General features: G+C 46.2%; 1 protein-coding gene across 1 annotated transcript in view; it reads left to right on the top strand.

The window, feature by feature from the left end:
- The window catches only part of BRINP1 (BMP/retinoic acid inducible neural specific 1), a 170,430-nt gene that overhangs the window by 91,761 nt on the left and 57,733 nt on the right, over window positions 1-20,936 (top strand). The window contains exon 3 of the mRNA XM_004775642.3: window positions 14,467-14,657. Within this exon, the coding sequence (XP_004775699.1) occupies window positions 14,467-14,657 (191 nt within the window). The remainder of the gene's footprint in view (window positions 1-14,466; window positions 14,658-20,936) is intronic.

The following is a 20,936-nucleotide window of genomic DNA, read 5'->3' as shown; positions in this document are numbered from 1 at the left end:
TTTCATGCAGAATGAATCCTGTAACAGAGACAGAAGTAAATGGGCAATTTCAGTACAAGGTAATCCGTGTTTTGATTGGAGAAGGGCAAAGTGTTATTGATGAGTGAGAATGCCTGGAGGTCAGAGTGGGTTTGTATATTTGCTGGAGGTTCATAAAGAATAAACCTTAAAAAAATTAAAAAAAAAAAAAAAAGGAATAAGCCTGTCCACTCACTGGGCTGGGGGGAGATTAGGAGTCAAGAAGAAGCAAGTAGGCAGGAGAGACCGTGAAAGGCATTCTGCTCAGAATTAAGAAGTCTGGGCTGCATTTTACGTAGTGATTAGTCTCTGAGTGTTCATGAAAATGGAAGGGAAAGGTGCAGGTGGGCGACAGTAACTGTGGTTGGGCCCACTGAGTGGTTACATCCGAGTAGAGCAAGGACAGAGTGGCCAAGGAAGGAGCCAGGCACCTGAAGTTTAACTCTGGTCATGAGGCGTCTTGAATAGGAATCCAGAGCGTTTCCTGTGTACTTTGTAGACAGTGGGGACTCATTGCCGGGTCCCCAACAAGGTAGAGGAGCTGATATGAGCCAAACCCACCGTTCTGCAAGATAATCCTGGCTGTGGTGCGTGGAGGAATTTCAGAGGCCGGGGCACAAGGTGGGTGGTATTTTCACCTCTGTGTGTCTTGGCTAAGAATCTTGTTTTATTCCATCTCGAGGGTTCTTTCTCTGGACTTATTAGTCATGCTCCTGATGGGACAGTGGAAACAGGAAAGCACACGGGTGTTAAGGATTAATTCCAAAATTCCCCCTTCCTGAGGCTTTAATTGCCGCCTCTGCCTACGCCTGGGACAGGGTGCAGTAATAAATGGAAACAGGAAGTCACTAAGGCTTTGGATAGTTTAGAAAAAGGGCCTAAGGTAACTTGCCAGGCTCCAGGGGTGGGAGGGGGAGTGTTGGCGGCGAAATGGTCTGATCGTGGGGGGTGCCTATAATCATGAGCTTCTCAGGGCTGGAAAGGAGAGAGCCATTCATCCACACATTCATTCATACTGCCTTGATTTATTTAAGAATTATGTATTGGGCATTTTATAAGTTTCAGGAATGTCCTAGAGCCGAACAAAATAGGAACCATCTCGGCACTTTCTAGTGGAGGGGGTGACAGTAAAATCATCACACAAGTACACCTGTGCTCACCACGTTCACGGGTTGGGGGGCCCAGAGCTGGCTGGGGCAGTCAGAGAGTTTCCTCTAGAAGTCACCTTCTGGCCGAGGGAAGGGGAAGGAAGATAAAGTAGTCCAAGGTAGAGGAGACCTCAAAGGGCCCTTCAGTCCAGAGGTTCTCTGTTTTACTCTAGACGGGTCACCCGGGAGTCTGTTAAAAAGGCAAAGACAAAAACTCTGATTTGCTAAGGTTTGCAAAGTGAGCTCCTGCTTCTGTATTTTTTTAAAGATTTTATTTATTTATTTATTTGAGAAAGAGAGACCCTGCATGGATGGACGGAAGAGCAGAGGGAGAAATACAGAGGAGGAGCCAGAAGGAGAGGGAAAGAAGGTCAAGCAGACGCCCCGCAGAGTGTGGAGCCTGACCTGGGGCTGGATCTCAGGGCCCTAAGACCATGACCTGAGCCAAAACCAAGAGTTAGATGCTTAATGGACTGAGCCACCCAGGCACTCCTTGTTTCTGGATCTTAACATGCCTTCCCACCAAATTCTGTTGCACCCCAACAGAAATTCTCTGGGGGTGAGGTGGGTAGAAGCCTGTCTCACCCCTCAGTACCCATACCCTTCAGACCAGGGAGCCCAGTTTGAAAACTCTGACTCAATTCTATTCGACCGTATGGACCTCACTCACAAACGCACCCGGGAGAAGTTCTGTTGGGCAAAAGATTTACTGGAATATTGTCTTCTGGGTTTTCCCCAGAAAAATGCAAGTTCTTGGTCTGTATTGTTCACTGCTCTAGCCCCAGCCCCTAAAATAAAGACTGAATCTTGGTAGCTATTCCCCAACAAGCAAAGCGACAAAGACTTTTTTGAAAGACTGAGTTGACGAAGCAAGGGTTTCATGAAAATGTGAACATTTGGAGGCCACAAATCCAGTCCAGCTGTCCATTTTACAGGTGGGGAAAGTGAAATCCGAAAAGAATTCATTATCTATGCTGATCCAACTTAGTGTGGTAGAGAATAGAGTTAACAACACTTTCGCTTGATATCCAGTGCCTGTTCCTGTAGACCCACTGTCAGCCTTGAAGGAAGCCAAAATATTGGCAGCAGCTTGCTGAAAATGCAGGAGGGAAGTTAGAAATGCAAGGTGGTTTAGGAACCGTTTATATAAATTCACAGACGGGAGGTTCACAGTGGGTAGTTAGCTTGGTAGACAGAATTTTGAGTTGAAAAGTGTAAACCAAACCTGGTGTGCACACAATGTTGAAACCGGTTGGAGGTTTTTGAACCTGGGGCTCTTTATCTGTGAGATGGGGATGGTCATAGCTACATCCCAGGTGGTGTGTGTCTGTTAATGCAAAACACCTGGCTCAGATGAGGTCGTCAAAATTACTTATGCTGAGGCATATGGGTCAGAAGAATTTAGCATGTCCAGGATTGGAAAACAGATACTACTGGTGGCTGAGTGTATCAATGTAGGTAGATAAGCACCCTCACACGAGGTGGGGGCTGGCTCTTTTGGAAAGTACCAGGTGAACTCGTGGAAGGGTGGTCACTATGCTTTCATGAGGTGGCCACTGAAATGCCTTTCTCCCCAGGAAAAATAACATTTGCTCGTTGCTTGTGGGGACACCAAAAAGGAACCCAAGTATCATTTGATGAAGAAGAACCATTTTTTAGGTGCTTTAGAGGGACAGAGAGAATTAAAATTTAGAGTGTAGGTGTAGCTGTGAGATAGACCAGGGGGTTGGCACCCGTCTGCATGTTTTGAAGTTTCATTCAGCTAACTCAAAGCTCAGACAAAAGCAAAAACAACTGAGTAGGTAATGTCTTCCGTATCTATCACCCATCATCCCGGGGCTTATGTGAGACTCTTATACCTGTCAGTGGTTAACATTTCTGGTTCCATATTGAACCATTTCCAGTTCAGCTGGGCACTCGGGTCGCCTAGTCGGGTAAATACAGCAACAACACTTTTCAGCCACCTTGCAGGTTCTGAATCCCTCCTGTAAGCATCTCCGCCAATCAGTTATTCAGGTTCTGCTTTGATCGCTACCAACAGGAGCCTCCTTAATTCTCAGAGCGACCTGGTCGATTCTGATTAGTTCTGTCAGTCAGAAATAGCTTGCTGCCTCGAGTGGGGCTTTATCATGCTGTCACCTCTTCCCGGTCGGTAACTTAGAACCCTCGGAACCATGCCTTCATGGCATTACTACTCCTCGGGTTCCAACAACTAGGAAAAATGGTGGAATCTGCTTCTTCTTGTGGTGTTTGGGCAATCAGGTACCTCTGGGAATGCCTTCAACCCTCCCAGATAGTGTGGGTGTTTCTTTTTTTTTTTTTATCAACATTGAATATATCAAGTCAATTACCTTATTTAATCATCAAGTCATAAATTCCACTTGAAACATGTTTATTTTCTTAACTCAGGTGTGATTTGGGCTTTTTTTTTTTTTTTAAATCAGTTCCGCCTAATTTGTATTTAAATAATGACTTTGTTGCTTAGGTTTAAAGGTGCTCCAAGCGGGGTGTGTGAGAAAACATCCTTGTTTTCTAATTTACTTTAGCCCAGGAGTTTAAAAATATTTTTAGGGTATGGGAATCTTGTTGTCAAACACACACATACACATGTGTACACACACACACACACACACACACACACAGAGTTTACTGATCTATCTGTTGGAGTAGCTCAATCTATAAATCTTTGCTCTGGCCTCCTTGATTATTTCCTTAAAATACATTATGTGACTGGCCTAGTCAATGGGTTAGCTCAGGGTCAGCAAACTTTCTATAAAAGCCAGATAATAAACAGCAAATATTTTAGACTTTGTGGGGTCTCTGTTGCAGCTACTAAACTCTGTCACATTGTCTGAAAGCAGTCACAGATAATTCACGAACAAATGATCATCATTGTGTCCCAATAACATTTTATTTACAAAATAGGCAGAGTGACAGATTTTATCTGTCACTGTTTACTGTAGTCCGAGTTAAATCTTTTTTGAGGACTTTGGTATATCTAAGTTGAATCAAGGAAGGCTTTAGACCCCCAATTCTCTCTCTCTCTCTCTCTCTCTCTCTCTTTTTAAGACTTTATCCATTCATTTGACAGACACAGAGTGCAAGCAGGGGAAGCAGCAGGCAGAAGGAGAGGGAGAAGCCGGGAGCCCAACACAGGACTCAATCCTAGGACCCCAGGACTACGATCCAAGCTGAAGGCAGAAGCCCACCCAGGCGTCCCAGATCCCTAGTTCTTGATATAGAACCAGACACTGGGTGAATGTGTGTTGAATGAGTTAAGGAAAAAGCTCGTTCTTAACTAGTTTAAAATAAGGACAGGGAAACTTTCTATATAGGGCAACAAAGAAGGACCTCGCTGGGAATGTGGATTTGGGGAAGGCTCTGAGATGGTATCGTGCTCGCTAATACCAAAATATTTTAACAAGGAAGCAATTGGCAATTACATGCAGTATTACTTGCTGGGGAAGTTGTTCATCTTTTTTTTTTTTTTTTCTCCCCAAAATATGCACCACTGCAGAAGGAAATAGGCAGAGGTCTGACTGGGCGAGACCTGGATTTGAAAACCCAGCTCTGTCACTGACAGCTGTGTGTCCCTGGAAAATTTCCTCCCCCATCAGACTCTCCGTGTTTCCATCTAAAGATTGAAGGCCATATACGAAGACATTCTCCGTGGTCCCTTGGAGCTCTCAAATTTGGTGGACTAAAAGAGAAAATTCATATAATTGCAATGTTTAATGGGATTTATGATAATTGAAGAATAATTGCCGCTCCAAACTTTTATTAATCTATATTTAGTTATGAGTCATGCTTTCACAATAGATGCTTTGGAAATAAGCAGAGAGACAAATTGAGTAAACAGAATTTTAAATATTTTATTTATATGCAGTTTGCATAATCCCTGGAGCCCATGAGCATATTAAGATCATTTAAAATATCCATTAAAAGTTATGTGTTATGCGACAAACTCCCCTTTTAGAATGCCTTGCCAAAGGATAAATAGCTAACATTTATTGAGTAGCTACTACTGCCAGATTAATTGCATTCATTATGCTTGATCCTTCTAGCAATGCTGCGAGGTAAGTACCAGAATTCCTATTGTACTGATAGAAGATCAGAGACTCCGAGGAATTTGCAAAGAATTGCTCAGCTGTTGAAAGGCTCCATGCTCTTTCAGAGCTGGGCCTTTCTGACCCTAAAGTCTGTGTTCCTTCCAGATGCCATCATATCTGCAAAACAGACCTGTTCTGTGGCCCTTTTGCTGGTGCTCAGTGGAATGAGCTGTTTGCTTTTCCCTAAGGTCCTCTACCCTGTTCTTCTGCAGAGCATCAGCAAGGGGTCTTAGAAGTAAGCATGTATACCTGTCCTCCACTGGCATGGTGACACCCAAGTGGGCAGAGGAGGGGGAAGCAGGAAGAAACAAGGTGGACCCTGCGTCCACTCGCCGAGAATCAGGCCATTGGCATTTCTGTCCCAGCCCTCACACGGGTTTGTCACGTGGCCATCACCGGCCTGGGCCTCAGTTTCCCCCATTTGTGATGGTGATGGAAATATCCCCCATCCTCCAGGTTGTTGGAAGTATAATGGGCATGGTGACAGAGCTTTGTAAAGGACCAAGTCACCTACAGACCCCACATAATGGAGGTGATGGGCTGGGGCAGTGGGTCAGGACAGAAGAGGCTGAATCTGAGATCAGAGACCCAGATTCGAGTCCCTCCTGTCGCTAGTGGTGTGTGGCTTTGGGCAAATCCTTTTCTCTCCTGTCCTTTAGTAGCCTCATTTGGGAAATGACAGGAATACCCTTGGTTGAGGCTCCGTTCTGTTCCTTTCTGATGTTTTGGATGTCTCAGCAATGAGATGGCTAAGGTGATCGAGGGCATCTCAGGGAAATAGAGGAGCCATTTGGAGTCCATAAAGCAAGTGCATTCTAAGCTGCTTTTGCCCGCCGTGGAGTCCCATGACCCTCACTGCATTCATGCCCTTAGTAACGGGGCTCCACAAAGAACCCCACTTGCGTTTTGGGAAATGGTCCGTTTCTATAAGACTTGGGCCATTCCAATGTGCTTGTGTATTTCTAGTCTTCTCAAGTTTCTACTCCATGAGTAGCCTGGAGCCCCATTCCAAGATGCTTCTCCTGGTTTCTCTGAACTTTATTCCAGAAAGCCTTCAGAACTGCTGCTGGGTTGGTATAAAAATTAAAATGCCATTACTTAGGTGAACACATTTGGAAAGCAGAAAGGCTTATATACTCATCGTAAGCAAGGATTATTTTATCCTCCACAGTTAAGTCAGTGTCTTATAATTAAAATGAAGCTGTTCGCAATCATGTTTGGGGGGAGTTTTTTCCTTCTCTTCCTCTCCTCACCCCTCTGGCACCAAGTTGCCCTGGAGACCCACTTGACAGAGACCCTCTAGATGCCCTGATTCCTCAGCTGCCCCTCTTGCTTCTGTCCTGGGGCATGGAGACAATGGAGGATTTGTCTCTGGCATCCTAGTTGTTAAGATGCATCATTTCCATTTCACATACGCCCTTGGTTTCACCTTTCCCTGAGGTGGCTGGGGATCATGCGGGGAGAGACTGGGAATGGCAAGCGAGGGAGATGCGCTCGTACTTGCTCTCTCTCTGGTTCAGTGACTTCTTCTCCTCACTCTCCTCCTTGGCAGTTCTCCTTGCTTCTCTCTGGGGACAATTGGCTGCTCACAGGGGTCCCAGATCCCTCTACCCGTCACCATGCAGACACTCAAGAGGCTTGTTTTTATTCAGCTTCCAAATGATGAGTTAATACAATCAATGGGATTAGCCACCCAGGGATAAGCACCCGGATCAGTTATGCTATCCACAAACATTGATCGGGGGTGCAGTGTCTAGAGCATATTAAAAAATGTAGCCCTGAGTTAAGTCAGAACTCTAGAGAGCCACGTATTGGGACGGTAACACACTCGACTCTCATCGAGCTGCTTTTCTGAATGATGTTTCTGGCAAATGCACTTGGCTACCTGGGCATTCGTTATTGCTAATGGTATCAAGCACTGGTGTATCACCAACCAGCATCGACTATATCTATCTCTTTATGAGAAACCATGGGAGATGTTTGTGTCTTATTGTGGCCTCTGGGAAATGTGTGTTTCTTTCACAACTTTGCACAACTGCTCTGTTATCTTTTTTTTTTTTAAGATTTTATTTATTTATTTGGCAGATAGAAATCACAAGTAGGCAGAGAGGCAGGCAGATAGAGAGGAGGAAGCAGGCTCCCCGCTGAGCAGAAAGCCCAATGCGGGACTCGATCCCAGGACCCTGAGATCACGACCTGAGCCGAAGGCAGCGGCTTAACCCACTGAGCCACCCAGGCGCCCCTATCTTCTTGACTCTATGGCTCTTTCGGCTGTGATTTCCTTTGACCACTAGCTGCAGGGAGGGTCAGAGACATCTGCAATCCACCTCTATGAAGTGTTCAGGACCTTAGAGACTTACATTTGTGGGTGAATTTAACCCAAACTTGCAAATAAAATATTTTCTTCCCTTTATTTTCCCATCTTTCTATATATGAAAGTCTGTATGAAACAAACTCCTCCAACTTTTTCAGCTGTGAAATCAGATTCAAGTCAAAGCAAAACAAAAACACACAAAAACCAACCAAACAAAAACAGGGGTGCCGGGGTGGATTAGTTGGAAGCTAATCTGCCAACTCTTGATCTCAGCTCAGATCTTGACCTCAGGGTCGTGAGTTCAAGCTGGGGATGAAATCTGCTTAAAAACAAAAATAAAAACAAAACAAAAAAAAACAAACAAAAACAAAAAACACAAGCTGCCAAACATACTCTGTAAAGAAGAGTAAAGCAACCCGTCCCTTCCAAGTTCCTCAGTAGCCTGGATTACTCAGAGGATGTTGGAGAGGAAACTCACAATAACCATAGACTAGGCTCTCCCCACACCCCTGAGAACTGAAAACTGTGATCCCATTTTATAGAAGGGGAAAACAAAAACGAAAGTTGTATGCAATGGAAGCATCATTATGAATGGCCTTCTGCTAGTAACAATAATAGGAAAACATCCGCAGCGGCTTACAACTGTCCATACCCTGCGGCGATTGACGAGAAGTTTTCTGATCACGGATTCATTGACGTCTCAGCACGATGGGGTGAGATGGCTTGGGTTTCAGACTTCACCGCTGGTGTAAGGAAACTGCATGCCTGTCTCACGGCAGCTTCTAAACTGCTGGTTCCTTTCTTGCATTCAGACTCACTGCTTCTAGTGGATTCATGAGGATGAGATCTCGCCTCTCAGAAGTTCTCCCTACCAGTAATTTTTTAAAGAAAACATGATTGCTTCCTTCCCTCTCCCACCCCACCATCCAGTCCCTGCCGCCCAGCTTCCCACTGGAGCCTCCCCCAGAACCCGAACAACAGTGACAATATGGACAATAACTAAGTTTATGGAGGTTTCCTTCTAAGTACTGAGCTTCAGGATTTACCCTGATGCTCAGCCTACTCTCCATGGGAGACATGATTTCCCCGGGATGACATCTATGCTTTATAGAGTGTAAGCAAAATCGTTTACAATTTTACAGCTAATTGGTGGCAGAGTCGGGTTTTAATTCGGGATTTCCCCTCCTCCAGCGCCCAGGCCGAGAGATGCAGGGCTGAAAATCATCGAATACAATCAGCTTATTTCCCAGGAGACTAAATACCTTCCCAAGGGCACAGAGCAGTCTCCTGCCGGCTCCACACACAGCCTTTTGTCCTCAGTGTGTGCATCCGAGTGTGGTGTGTGTGTGTGTGTGTGTGTGTGTGTGTATAGGTAGGGGAGCACAGGGGGGTAGGATGAGGGAGGAGTCCCAGAAAGGCAATGCTTCCTTCTGAGAAAAAAGCCTTGGCCTTATGGTTTTCTCTCCAGCCTCGTCTGAACCTGTACTGTTGGCCTCAGTCTTCATCCATCCCTGCCCGCGCTGTGACCTGCCCTCCCGGAGGCCTCCTGCCCCCCCCCAGTGGGACAGGCTGCAGCCGCCCCATGCCTTCCATCCAGGGTCCTTTTTTAATCTCAGTCTAATTGGTTTGCCCGGCCTGCTGAGATGCTTAATTGGGCATAAGCGTATTCCACGGATCCTGTGCCATTGTGGTTCTGCCTTCTCCTCCGAGGGGAATTCACTGGCTCTGTGGGCTCAGAAGGAAAGAGAAGACTTTTTTTTTTTTTTTTTTAAATGCTGTGTTCAATTCACTGAGAACTTACATGAAATTGTTCTTGGGCCAGCAGAGCAGTTAGACAACATGACAAGAAAGGCTTTCTCCCCACCCTCACTCTCTCTCTCCCTCTCTTTTGAAGGTCGCTTATTGCAGTTGAAAGGGCACTGCGCTTTGTATCAGTCATGGGCCCTGGGCTCTAATTTCAGCTCTGCAGGTCATTCGCTCTGTGAGCTTGGGCAAGTAACTTGATGTCTCTGAAATTTAGTTTTCCTGTCCGTGAACTGAGTGAGTTGGATTTGATGACTTCTACCAAAGGAGTCATAGTGATGCTTTCAGAATAGGGGCCGCATTCCCTAGGGACTAAATCTGGCCTGCCACCTGCTTTTATAAATAAAGTTTTATTGGAACGCATCTATACCCACATGTTTATGTATTGTTTACGGCTGCTCATACCGCAAGAACGCAGCTGAGTAGCTGTGACAGACTCTGGCTCCTCTTTTAGAACCTAGGTTGTGTCATTGCTGAAAACCTTTTGACTGCATACATTACTTGGAATTTAAAAATAGGACATCTTTACCAAATCCAACATAGCCTTTCAAGACCAGTGCCCACTCCATCCTATATTTTAAAGTTATTTTTTTTCTTCCCACCCTTCCTTTTATCTCATCTCCTCTACTTACGTGCATATCTAGGACTGCCTTCTTTCTTTCTTTCTTTCTTTTTTTTTTAAGATTTTAATTTGACAGAGAGAGATCACAAGGAGGCAGAGAGGCAGGTAGAGAGAAAGGGGCAAGCAGGCTCCGTGCTGAGCAGAGAGCCAGGTGCAGGGCTCCATCCCAGGACACCGGGATCGTGACCTGAGCTGAAGGCAGTGGCTTAACCCACTGAGCCACCCAGGCTCCTCTAGGACTGCCTCCTTGATGTTCCCTAAACCTAGCAAACAGTCCTACCCCAGGACATTTGCACCTGCTCTTCCTTCTTCCTGGACACTCTTCCACCAGTGGCCCCCTGTTCCCTTCCTCATTTTCTTCAGGTCTCCTTTCCTGTCATCATGTTAAGAAGGCCATCTCTATAACCACACCCTCGCCCTACCCCGGGGCATCCTGACTGCCTTCCTCCACCTTATTTGTCATCACAGTACTTCTCCCCTCCAGCTTCTTACTGATTTGGTTCTTTATGAGCTGTGCACTCTCACCAAAGTTTAAGCTTCTTGATATCAGCTTTTTGCTGCTGTATCCTCAGATCTGGAAAAACAGTAGGTGCCCAGATTTGGAAATAAAATTGAACTGCTTCAGCTCCAGTGTTGTTTAAATCTCCTTCTGAATAGGTCTAAGTGCTGGGAAGCCCTTTTACTTAGGGAACTTTGGTAAACAGTATAACATTTTAGAATCCTGTAACTCTTCTAGTCTTTGCTCCAGTATCGCTACGATGGCCACGAAGTCACATAAATTTGTTCTTCTCACATTTTTAATCTGGATTGTTGGTCACCCAGAAGAGTTGAGAGATTGAAACCCAGTAATATGGTTAGGCACCCAAGGCCCTGCATCATGGGGTCACTGGCAGCCTCTCTGCCTTTTCCTCTTATAATTACATCTCCCTCACACATGCACACACATGTGCGCACACCCCTCTCTCTCCACCTGCCTCATCCTCCCTTCGTGCACGGGGAGTTCATTCTTCTTGAAACACCCTTCCCCTCTCTTGGGCCAAATCCGGCCCTCCCATCAAGATGGAACTGATACAACAGCATTCTTTGCCACTCCCACTGCCACCCTGGGCCTCTTGCAGATTGGGGCAGGACTCTTTCTTTGACTAAAATTACCATTACAAATAGCACAGTATGATTTCAGAGCTTTCCTAAACATGCACTTTCTGCCTCAAAGGTCAGAGAATTCCTTTGCATTAGGAGCCCTGTGATGCTGGAAAAAGGCAGGTGCCTGGCAGAGTCAGTGCTTCCTAATCTCTCTCTCTCTCTCTCAATCTCTTTCACACACACACACACACACACACACACACACACACACACAGCTTCTGAGCTCTTCCCAAGTCCCCTGCTGTGTGCTTAGCCCATCTATGCATCCCCCCACTTAGGCCTTGCCCCTCTCCTGTGCAGAAGGAGCTGGGGACTCAGCACCAGCTGCCTCCCTAATGTCTTCAAGGAAGCAACCGGATGGCAGGGTAGTTGGTGAGCATCAGCATCAGAAAGATGGTAGAGGCTGTGGGAAAAAAGAGAGAGGGAGGAAGTCAGGAGGGAAGAGGGGGCCAGGGAGAGAACTGAGTCTTGAGCTGGTAATTTGGTGGTGGGACTGGTAGGACCTGGTTCTATAGCTTTTACATTTTATGTGTCAGTATCTATATTAAAAGACTGATACAAGAATCCAGATACCAGTTTTCTTCTTCCAGCACTACCACTATCTAGCTGTGTGACTTTTGGCATATTACTTAACCTCTCTGTGTGTAAATGCACATTGGTTTTGAAGAATGTAGTCATAGACACGTGGAAAAAAAATAGTAATCCAAGGTCATAAGTTATAAAACAAAGTCATTATATATGTATTTTGTCCATTACACTGAAGTACGAGTATTTTCTATGCACATACATAATTTCATAATTTTAGAAATTTGGGAGATAAGCTGATAAGAAAAGACTCTTTTCCTCAGAAATATCTGATGATCCTCATTGTCTTTTAAGGTCATCTCTTTCTGAGTAGCAAATTACCTCCATAACTTAGTGCCTTGATATAACAGTATTTATTATCTCACAGTTTCTGTGGCCTGGGTGCCTGAGTGTGGCTTCCCTGGGTGGTGTGGCTCTCTCCAGGCTGTGGTTATGGGATTGAGGCTCAGCTGGGAAGGGTCTGTCTCCCAGCTCACCGTGTGATTACTGTTAGGACTCAGGGCCTTCTGGGACCCCATTTCTTTAGAAGCTGCAGGCCGGGGCTTCTCTTGGTTCCTGGCCACGTGGATCTCTCCACAGAGCATCTCACACCATGGCAGGGAGAGAGATTGAGAGAGACACACACACACACACACACACACACACACAGGACAGGCAAAACGGAAGTTGAAATCTTTTGTAACTGAATCCTGGAAGGTACATTCCATTACTTCCACATTCCATCCATTGGAAGCGAGTCCCTTCCTGCCCACACTCAAGCAGAGGCCACTGGTTGCACAGGGGTGTGAACCCCGGGGCATGGGGGTCATGGGAGTCACGCCACAAGCCTCTACCTGCTCGAAAGTCCCCTCCCTCTGTCCCACTTGCTCCCTCTTGTCCTCCCCCCGGCCACCTGTTCGGCTCTTCCCGTGTCTCACAGTCCTCTCCCGGACCTGCTCTGCTTCTGCCCTTTCTTCCACGGGGAGAGCTGTTCTCCACCACATTTCTGTCTAGAGCCTCTGTGGACTTCAGAACCATAGTTCAGCTATGACCTCTTCTCTGAAGCTTCCCCTGGAGACCTGAGAAGTCTGGGCTGTTCTGTGTCCTCTAGTCCTGGACTGACAACAGACTGGAAACATCTTATCTTTCCTGCTGGACTGTGAGCTTCCTCAGGACGCGGGCCCGAGACGTGTCCACCCCCCATCCCGTAGACCTCAGACTTTGCACTTTCTTGGTGCTGCCTGTGAGGGTCTTGGAGGGCAGCCGATTGACTTCTTAAGAACGGACGATGTGCAGGGTACCAAGCTGACTTTATTTAGAATTTCAACCGTGTTAAGAATTATGAACAGAAATTCCACAAGCAGACACAGACGATAAGCTCTGAGGCTTGGAAATGTACCAGTCTGAAAGCGTATTTTCAGAGCCACGTTCCTCTGCATCGGGGGTCAGACCCCACCGCTGAATTACAGGGGCGCATTCTGGGGTGATCTCCCTGTTCTGCTTCTCCTTGCTCCGTGCCCCCGCCTTCATTCGTCTCTTCCGTCTTGCGGCAGGAGAGGGAGACCTTTTCATTAAACTCTGGTTCCCATCATTTATCTAGGCTGACCTCCCATCCTCTTGGCTAGTCTGTTTTCCTCAAGGGTCTTGGAGCTTGTAATTCAGGCAGACCAGAGTGCTGGGTTGCTCCAGGAGGAGCTTCATCGTTGATAGGAACAGAGGTCATTATGAAAGCAAAAGCAGCCTGAACCACCGCCCTTCGAATTTCTACTCGTATTCAGTTTGTATGTATGCTCCTTGCTCATTGCCCATGGACCTTTAATGATTTTCCTGTCTGGGAATTTGTGAGGATATGAAGTTATAAAACTCTCTTTCACACTGGATTAGTACCTGGCAGTTTCCAAAGGTGTTCTCACAGCCGCGGTTGCATGTAATCTCTGCCCCAGCAGGAAGAAGGAGATAATATTAATTGGATTTTATAGATAAGGAGATAGAAGTCCAGAGAAGTGACATGCTTTGCCCGGGATGGCCCCGCAGAGCTGGCGAGAGGCAGCCTGAGATTGGACTCCCCGGTTGAAGGTGTTCAGTCTCGATCCCTTTCATCATTCGCGAAGGAAAGAATGGAAGTTCTCCCGCGTGTCACCCACGACATAGCTTTATTATAAATTCCAAATGGCAAATGCTCACGGAGTGCATGTTAAAATGGTAAATAAAACGACCTCCAGGCTAATTATCTGATTTGGGAATTGTCCTAGGGCGTGTCTCAACTTGCTTCCTGCCCTAGGTCTTCCCCGCTGTGAATAGCTTTCCCCTGTCCCCTCTCTTCCTCCCTCCCTTCCATCCATCCTTCCGTCCACTCGTTTGTTGACTCCTTTGGGTGGCATTGTTTGGAGTCCTACCATGTGACAGGCTCCGTCCCTGTGGTCTCCTTCACAGTCTGGTGAGAGAGAGGGAAAAGCAGCCAGGCAACGGTGACTTTTGCATCCTGATGCTCTGTCAGCAGCATGAGAACGTGACTGTGTCTGTCTGGCTCTCCACAGCGTCCTGGGGGTGTGACCTGCGTGGTACATTTCTGTCGGCTGAAGAGAATGGAGGGCCCCAGATCTCAGTATCACCTGACAAATATTAAAAATAACCGTTGTCACTCTCTCACCTTCAGGAGCGAGGCCTGGGTGGGGTAACTGTGTAGACTCTGCCTTGGGGGTAGAAGTGGTAAATCGAGGCATCTTGCTCCTCTCCCCTACCCAGGGAGTTTGCCCGTTGGAAGGTGAGGAACACAGCCATCGAGAGGAGAGACCTGGTCCGCCACCCAGTGCCCCTCATGCCAGAGTTTCAGAGGAGCATCCGCCTGCTTGGTCGGAGACCTACCACGCAGCAGTTCATCGACACCATCATCAAAAAGTACGGCACCCACCTCCTCATCTCGGCCACCTTGGGAGGTAGGTTGGCAGCTGCTGGGCCAGAGCCTTGCGCCCCTGGGCCCGCGTCGGAGGGAAGGGTGGGGTCTCCTAGGATCAAAGCCAGACTAACATTTCTTCCACGGGACGTCACTCAAAAGCAGCTAATGCCAGAGAAGCTGCCTTGTCTTGGTGGCTGTGTTCACGTCAGAGCCCTTGATTCCCTTCTCTGGGGACCGTCCAACATGAGTTGGCTAACTTCTGCGGAAGTACTAACTTCTGGACCTTCACCTTGGAATTAGCTCAGTTCGTCAGGGGTGCCTCCTCTGATTATTGGATTAGTTCCTTTGGAATGCAGTCTAATCTGGGGAAATGATGAAGCTTCAGATATGGTTTAGAGAATTGCCTTTGTTTATTTAAGTCTGCTTGAGGGACTGATAATTTGAGGTTATCATTTTACAAGGAGGATATTATTTGTATCTTCTACGGGTTTGGAGGAGGTTCATAGGAAAGCAGGCTAATTGTTCCATCCTGCTTAGCCTTACCCATCTCTCCCCATCACGTCCAACCAATCTCTAAGGGAGTAAGGAGAGCAGGAGAGGCTAATAGGGAAAATATACATTTTTTGAAAGGGGGGACATAGTACAGGCTAGCATATGCTTCTGGTTCTTGCCTACATGCAACATTTTACATTATGAGCTACAATCCCTTGGACATCAGTTTTCTGCCACAGGGACCAGGGCCACTGAATTTTGAGACAGGCTTTTTGCTGGTGGAGCTCAGCATCTCGCACTCAGAGAGCTGCTAGGTTGCATGTAGATTTGGCCCTTGCCAGTTAAACAAGACTGATGTCTTGGCAGAGGCAAGGCAGGTGGACGGAGGCGTGATCATCTCATTCTATCTTCTCCTTCAGAGGAGGGCTGAGTGTCATGGGGGAAGCAACATTTTAGTTCGGCAGGAGTCGGCCAGGCACCAGGAAGGTGGCTGCGCTTTCGAGGCTGAGCACACAGTGTACACTTGGAAGAAGCCCAGATTAGGAATTTGATGACGTCGGGAATGTCGGGGGAGAAGCTGGTTGGGCAAACTCATCCATCTGCACAATAAGAAAAGCCAGTGCTTATTATTTGCCAGCAGTAGGGCTCCCCTGTTGGCCGGTAGTCCTTAAAATCGGCAAGTGTCTTCCGGATATTTCCATTGTCTAGCTGAGGAAGCGGCGAGCTAGGAGAAAGGAATGGCTAGCAAGTGACAAAGCTAAGGGTTTCTCTTGTTTCTGTTTCTTGTTTTATTTATTTAAACTAAAAACAAGCAAAGCACAGTTTATCCTAAGTTTTTAACTTTGGGTTTTCTGTCCACAAAGTCTGCATCTTTCTTTTCTTTTCTTTCTTATTTTTTTATTGTTTTTTTTGACTCAACATCCGTTATCTCTTTAACCAGCTCATTCACCAACCCCCCCCACCCCACCCATTCCAAAATCAACCCACCAGTGTGTATTTGTCACCTGTTGCTAGTCAAATACTAAGCAAATACTAAGTTTAGTAGGACTTTGAATGTTAGAATGTGTAGTATACATTCTCTTCTATTGTAAAGTGAAGACGAAATCACTTCGTCATTGAGTGTTTCATTCACCTGTGCCCCTTTCTCTTTGAACTTCTCCACATCCCATTTCACTTGAATTAAAAAAAAAAAAAAAGAAGAAGAAAGAAAGAAAGAAAGAAAGAAAGAAAGAAAGAAAGAAAAGGAAAGGAAAGAAAAATATATTGCAACCAATTCAGTCCTTCAGTTAGAAGCTGCATTCTGTCCGAGTCCCTGGAAATCCCAACTAACAAAGCCCTTTCTTCGGCTGTGAAATATATTTTTAATTTCTCCAAGGCGGAGTGGTGAATTATTCACAGAGCCTTGTTCCTCTTCTGTTTTTATAGCACAACATTTTAAAATATGCAGAACTTTGGACTGAGTTCCAGGGTTGGACAGCAGGCCCTAAATGCTCCCTCAGTCCTCAGCCTGGAGGAATGGGGAGCAGGAAGGGGAAGAGATGCACTGTTGATTGAACACAAAAGTGCCAGACACACCCTGTATGTGGTCCTTCTGACATCCTGTTTTCACTCATTCATTCATGGAACAATGGTTTTTGAGGGCCTCCTCTTGCAAAGGGAGCGGGGATGGGGTCAGTTACAGTGAATAGAAGGGCAGGCTCTGGAGTTCACCTGCCTTGGTTCCAGTCCAGTCTCCTGGTCCACGCCAGTTTGGGGACACCTACTTTAAGTCTTGGTTTCCTCTTGTATAAATAGACCTGCATATTATGAAATTAAATAAAAGAGGCATTAAGTGTGCTGAGCACAGTGTTGGGCACCAAACAAATTGTTGCTATGGTTGGTGGTGTTTTATTATTCTTACTATAAGTATTTGTAATTTCATGGGAGTAAGGAACAGGTGGATTTGGGATTCAAGCCCATTCCTACCACTTACTCGTGAATAGGAGACATTGAGAAATTCACTTTTCACCTGGATATCCGTTTTCCTGCCTAAATGGAAGAAGGTGCAGAACATGTTGTTCTGTGTAATTTTTCCTAAAACGAACACCATGTTCATTTAGAAGAAATGCTCTGATAAGCTGTTTGAGGTGTCAGGTGAGTTCCTAAGGGCCTGATAAAACAACAAAAGATGATCTTAAGCTGTCCCATGGAGGACAAGTACATGCCTTTATTTGTCTCCTGAGGGAGAGGTAAGAGGAAGGAAAGGCAGCAGGAGGGCCGACCCATGCCCACACCATGGGGTCCTCAGAAACCATGGGGTTTTTGGTGAAATGGATTGAACTCATAATGGACTTGCTATGCATGATTTTTCTCACAGGCGGTGGTAAGGGGAAGAATCGGGGGTCTAGAATGACTTAGGAATACGAGGATAGCAGTTTCCCTCCATCCCTTAGAAGGAAACACCTTGTAGCCAGGTGTTTGTGTGATACGTATGGTCGAGTTGGCATGCGTGGGACTGGACGCCTTGCCCAGCAGACAGATGTGCACAGACGCCTCCCTAGATAGACCTGGATGTGAGTTCATCTGTGTGCAGACATACATACACCCACAGTCCACATGTGCATATACAATGGACTCCTGCATATAGAAAAGATGCCCAGTATATGTGCACCTGTGAGGTTGCACATGTATATGAATGCGTGTGAGTTACATGAATGTCTTTTTATGCACGAAAGCTTATGTTTTTGTGCTTATGTGTACTTTTGTGTGTCTACTCATTATTCCCCACCCTGCATTTTGGGAAAACTCCCCTGGGCTAAGGGAAAGGAACAAAGTCACAGAAACTCAGAAGGGAGTCGGGAAGGATGCCCCAGGACATTCCCCTCCTCCACACAGGAGCAGTATCCCCTCTACACTCACAAGGTGCAGTGCTTGGCTGCCATCTCATCCCCATCCCCTGTGCGTCTGAGTCCCACTTTGTCCCCCTCTGAAAGAGGTGGTGCAGAGAGAGAGAAGCAAATCCCCTGGAGGACAGAGAGATGGAAGAAAGGCCTATGTGGGGTGAAGAGGCAATTTGCAGGAATGCCCAAAAGGGAAAGCAACTCTAAACAGAACATTCTCTTAATAAACAAGAAATTAAGTCTTAATAATGCAGCAAGAAGCCCATTAACCCCTCTTGATCTAAAGCTTGCTTCTGCCAGTTTTTAGTCCAAAGGGAGCTGTGCCTGTTCCACCTTTTCTTCTGTGGGTCCCACGGAGAGCCAGCGCTGACACTTGGAATATTTATTTCCTCTGCCTCCTGGCTCTTACTCCTAGTATATTCACATATCGAATCATTTGCCCCTTCGCTAGCCATTCAGTTGTCGATCCACCCATCCATCCATTCATCCATGCCACGATAACTGAACATCTCTTCTTCTGACCTAGGTGAGACATCAGGAGCATTACAAACGAATCCATAGAGTCCGTATTCCACTGGGCCACCACCCACCCTCCTGGAATTCATTGTCTAAGTACACACAGAGTCCTTTCTAAGCCAAATCTATTCAGGTCACTGTGGATTCTGAAGGACGGAAGATGACGTCCTCCCACATTACCAGTGAGACTTCACAGGGAAGTGCAAACATCAGTGTCTTACTCTGAACTCAGGTCTAGGCATGTGGGAACCAAAGGTTAATTTTGAGGATGATGAAGCTTCTCATGAGGAGATTTCAGTTAGTGCTTCAAGCAGATGTGTCACTCTATGAACACTGTAGATTCAGTTGACTTCCATATGTATTCATTCATCCACAAATACTCTGATCATCTGCAAATTACATGGCAGTGGAATAAGGAAGGCCATTTACCTCCTCCCGGACCTCACGGTGATTTTCCTCTAGCCAGGGAGCCGGGCTATTAAGCAAGCAATCACCAGGAAATGTGGGGGGTGAGGCATTGGAGAGAAATGAAAGGCAGGGACCATGTGGTTAGAGCCCTTGATCTAGTTTAAGTAAAGAGTGGGGGATTTCGGGAAGGCTTCCCGGAGGAGGTGCTGTCTTAGGTGACATCTGAGGGAGGAGTAAAAGTTAGCCAGGAAGTGGGGAGGGGGAGAAAGAAAGAAAAGAAGAATCCCCACCATGAGAAAACAGGACACACTTGTGCGGTATTGAGCTTAGCTGGAGAGAGTGGCGAGGGATGCAGCTGGAGGGACCAGAGCATCAGGACCTTGGAGTCCACATTCACAGCAGGAAGGCAGGCACCCTTCTTCCAGGCTACATTCCACTGTCTGTATCCTTTCCCCTTTGCTCTCTGTCTGGTGTATGGAAATGGTGCTCTTGCATCCCTGTCTCCCTGCGCCAGCATTGTCCTCTAGAAGTATAAGCGTGAGCCACCTATGACGTTTTAGATTTTCTCACAACCACATCTTTAAAAGCAAAAAGAAAGGGAAGAATAGAAAAAGAAAAAAAGAAAAATAGAAAAAGAAAGGGAAGAATTTTATTTAACATGATATATCCCCAACATGGGCATTTCCACTTGTTATCAATAGAATATACTTAATGAAGGATTTTATAATAATTTTTTGTGTTTTCAGATGTTGGAAATCTACCGTGTAGTTTACACCTACGGCGCGTCTCCATTTGGATAGCCATATATCGAGGGCACGAGAGCCACACTTGATGGGTGGCTCTCATATAGGACAGCATACTTGTAGTCACTCAGCGACTCTGAAACAGGGACAGTATGTTACTCAACTGTCACCCCAGTGCCAAACTACTCAATGCATACATGCTGAGCTAAATTGAATGGACAAGATAGAGAGTCTTGAGAGGAAGTTGATTGAATCTCTCTTGGGGTGAGGGCATGGTTGGGAAAGCTCACCAGAAAGATGATGGCTCCCTGGGTTCTGAAGAGTGAATAGGAGTATGCCAGGTCAAGGACAGAGGAGGAAGGTTAAGAGAAAGTGAGAAAAGTTGGATAGGAATTCAACGGTCAGATAGGAGAGGGACAGAATGGCACTCTAAGCAGAGAAAAGCATTTGAGGCTTGCCCAGGGGAGGAAAATAAGCAAGAATACATCATGGAGACAGAAGGAATGGTTTAGGTGAAACTCATGGAGGGAGATGGCAGTGAACAGACAGACTGGAGGTTGCATGTGTTAAACTGAACAGCAATGGAACAGAATTCTAGAAGCAGTCATGGAGGGACCGGAGGCACAGGAATTAGTCTGTGGGTCAGGGCTGTGCGCCCTGCCTCGGATAATCACTGCACCAGAAAGGAATTTTTTTTTTTTTTCCTCTTCAACTCAAAAAGTAATCAGCATTCTAAAGAAATTTCAGTGATCTTAGAGATCAGACTTTTGTCCTCAGAAAGTATTGACAGCGTTGTTCTCTGATTATCCTATTTTCTTGGGTTGAGTAGACAGGAGGATAACTCTCATATAAGTGATATTTTACATTAATCAAGTAATGGTCATGGACGTTCCCATGTGTGTGGCAGGCGGGGTTCAGGTACTTTCTGCAGTTGGCTAATGTAATCCTATGACAGCCCTGCCCCCCCCCCCCCCAGTTTTCACCTGGAGAAGGGGAAGGGTGGGGAGGGTGCGTGATGGTTCATACAGATGGTGCAGACCAGGCAGTCCTGCTCCAGAGACTGCTTTTTACTACGACTCGAAATGAGTTTCATGATGACAGTGAACCGGACCCTGTTGTAGGAACTCGACCAGTACCCATTAATTTATTCTTCTGAATCGCTCTGTGGAGTAGGTGCCATTCTTCCCCTAATTTTGTTAACAAATAAACCGAGGAACAGGGAGGTTAAGAAACATCTCAAGTTCACAGGGAATAGAAGGTGAAACCAGACACATCATGGTC

The sequence above is a fragment of the Mustela putorius genome, unplaced genomic scaffold (assembly GCF_011764305.1).
Source record: "Mustela putorius furo isolate JIRA1106 unplaced genomic scaffold, ASM1176430v1.1 tig00000596_pilon_pilon_pilon, whole genome shotgun sequence".
NCBI classification, from domain to species: Eukaryota; Metazoa; Chordata; class Mammalia; order Carnivora; family Mustelidae; genus Mustela; species Mustela putorius.
The sequence above is the reverse complement of the archived record's forward strand: the minus strand, read 5'-3'. Positions and strand labels throughout refer to the sequence as shown.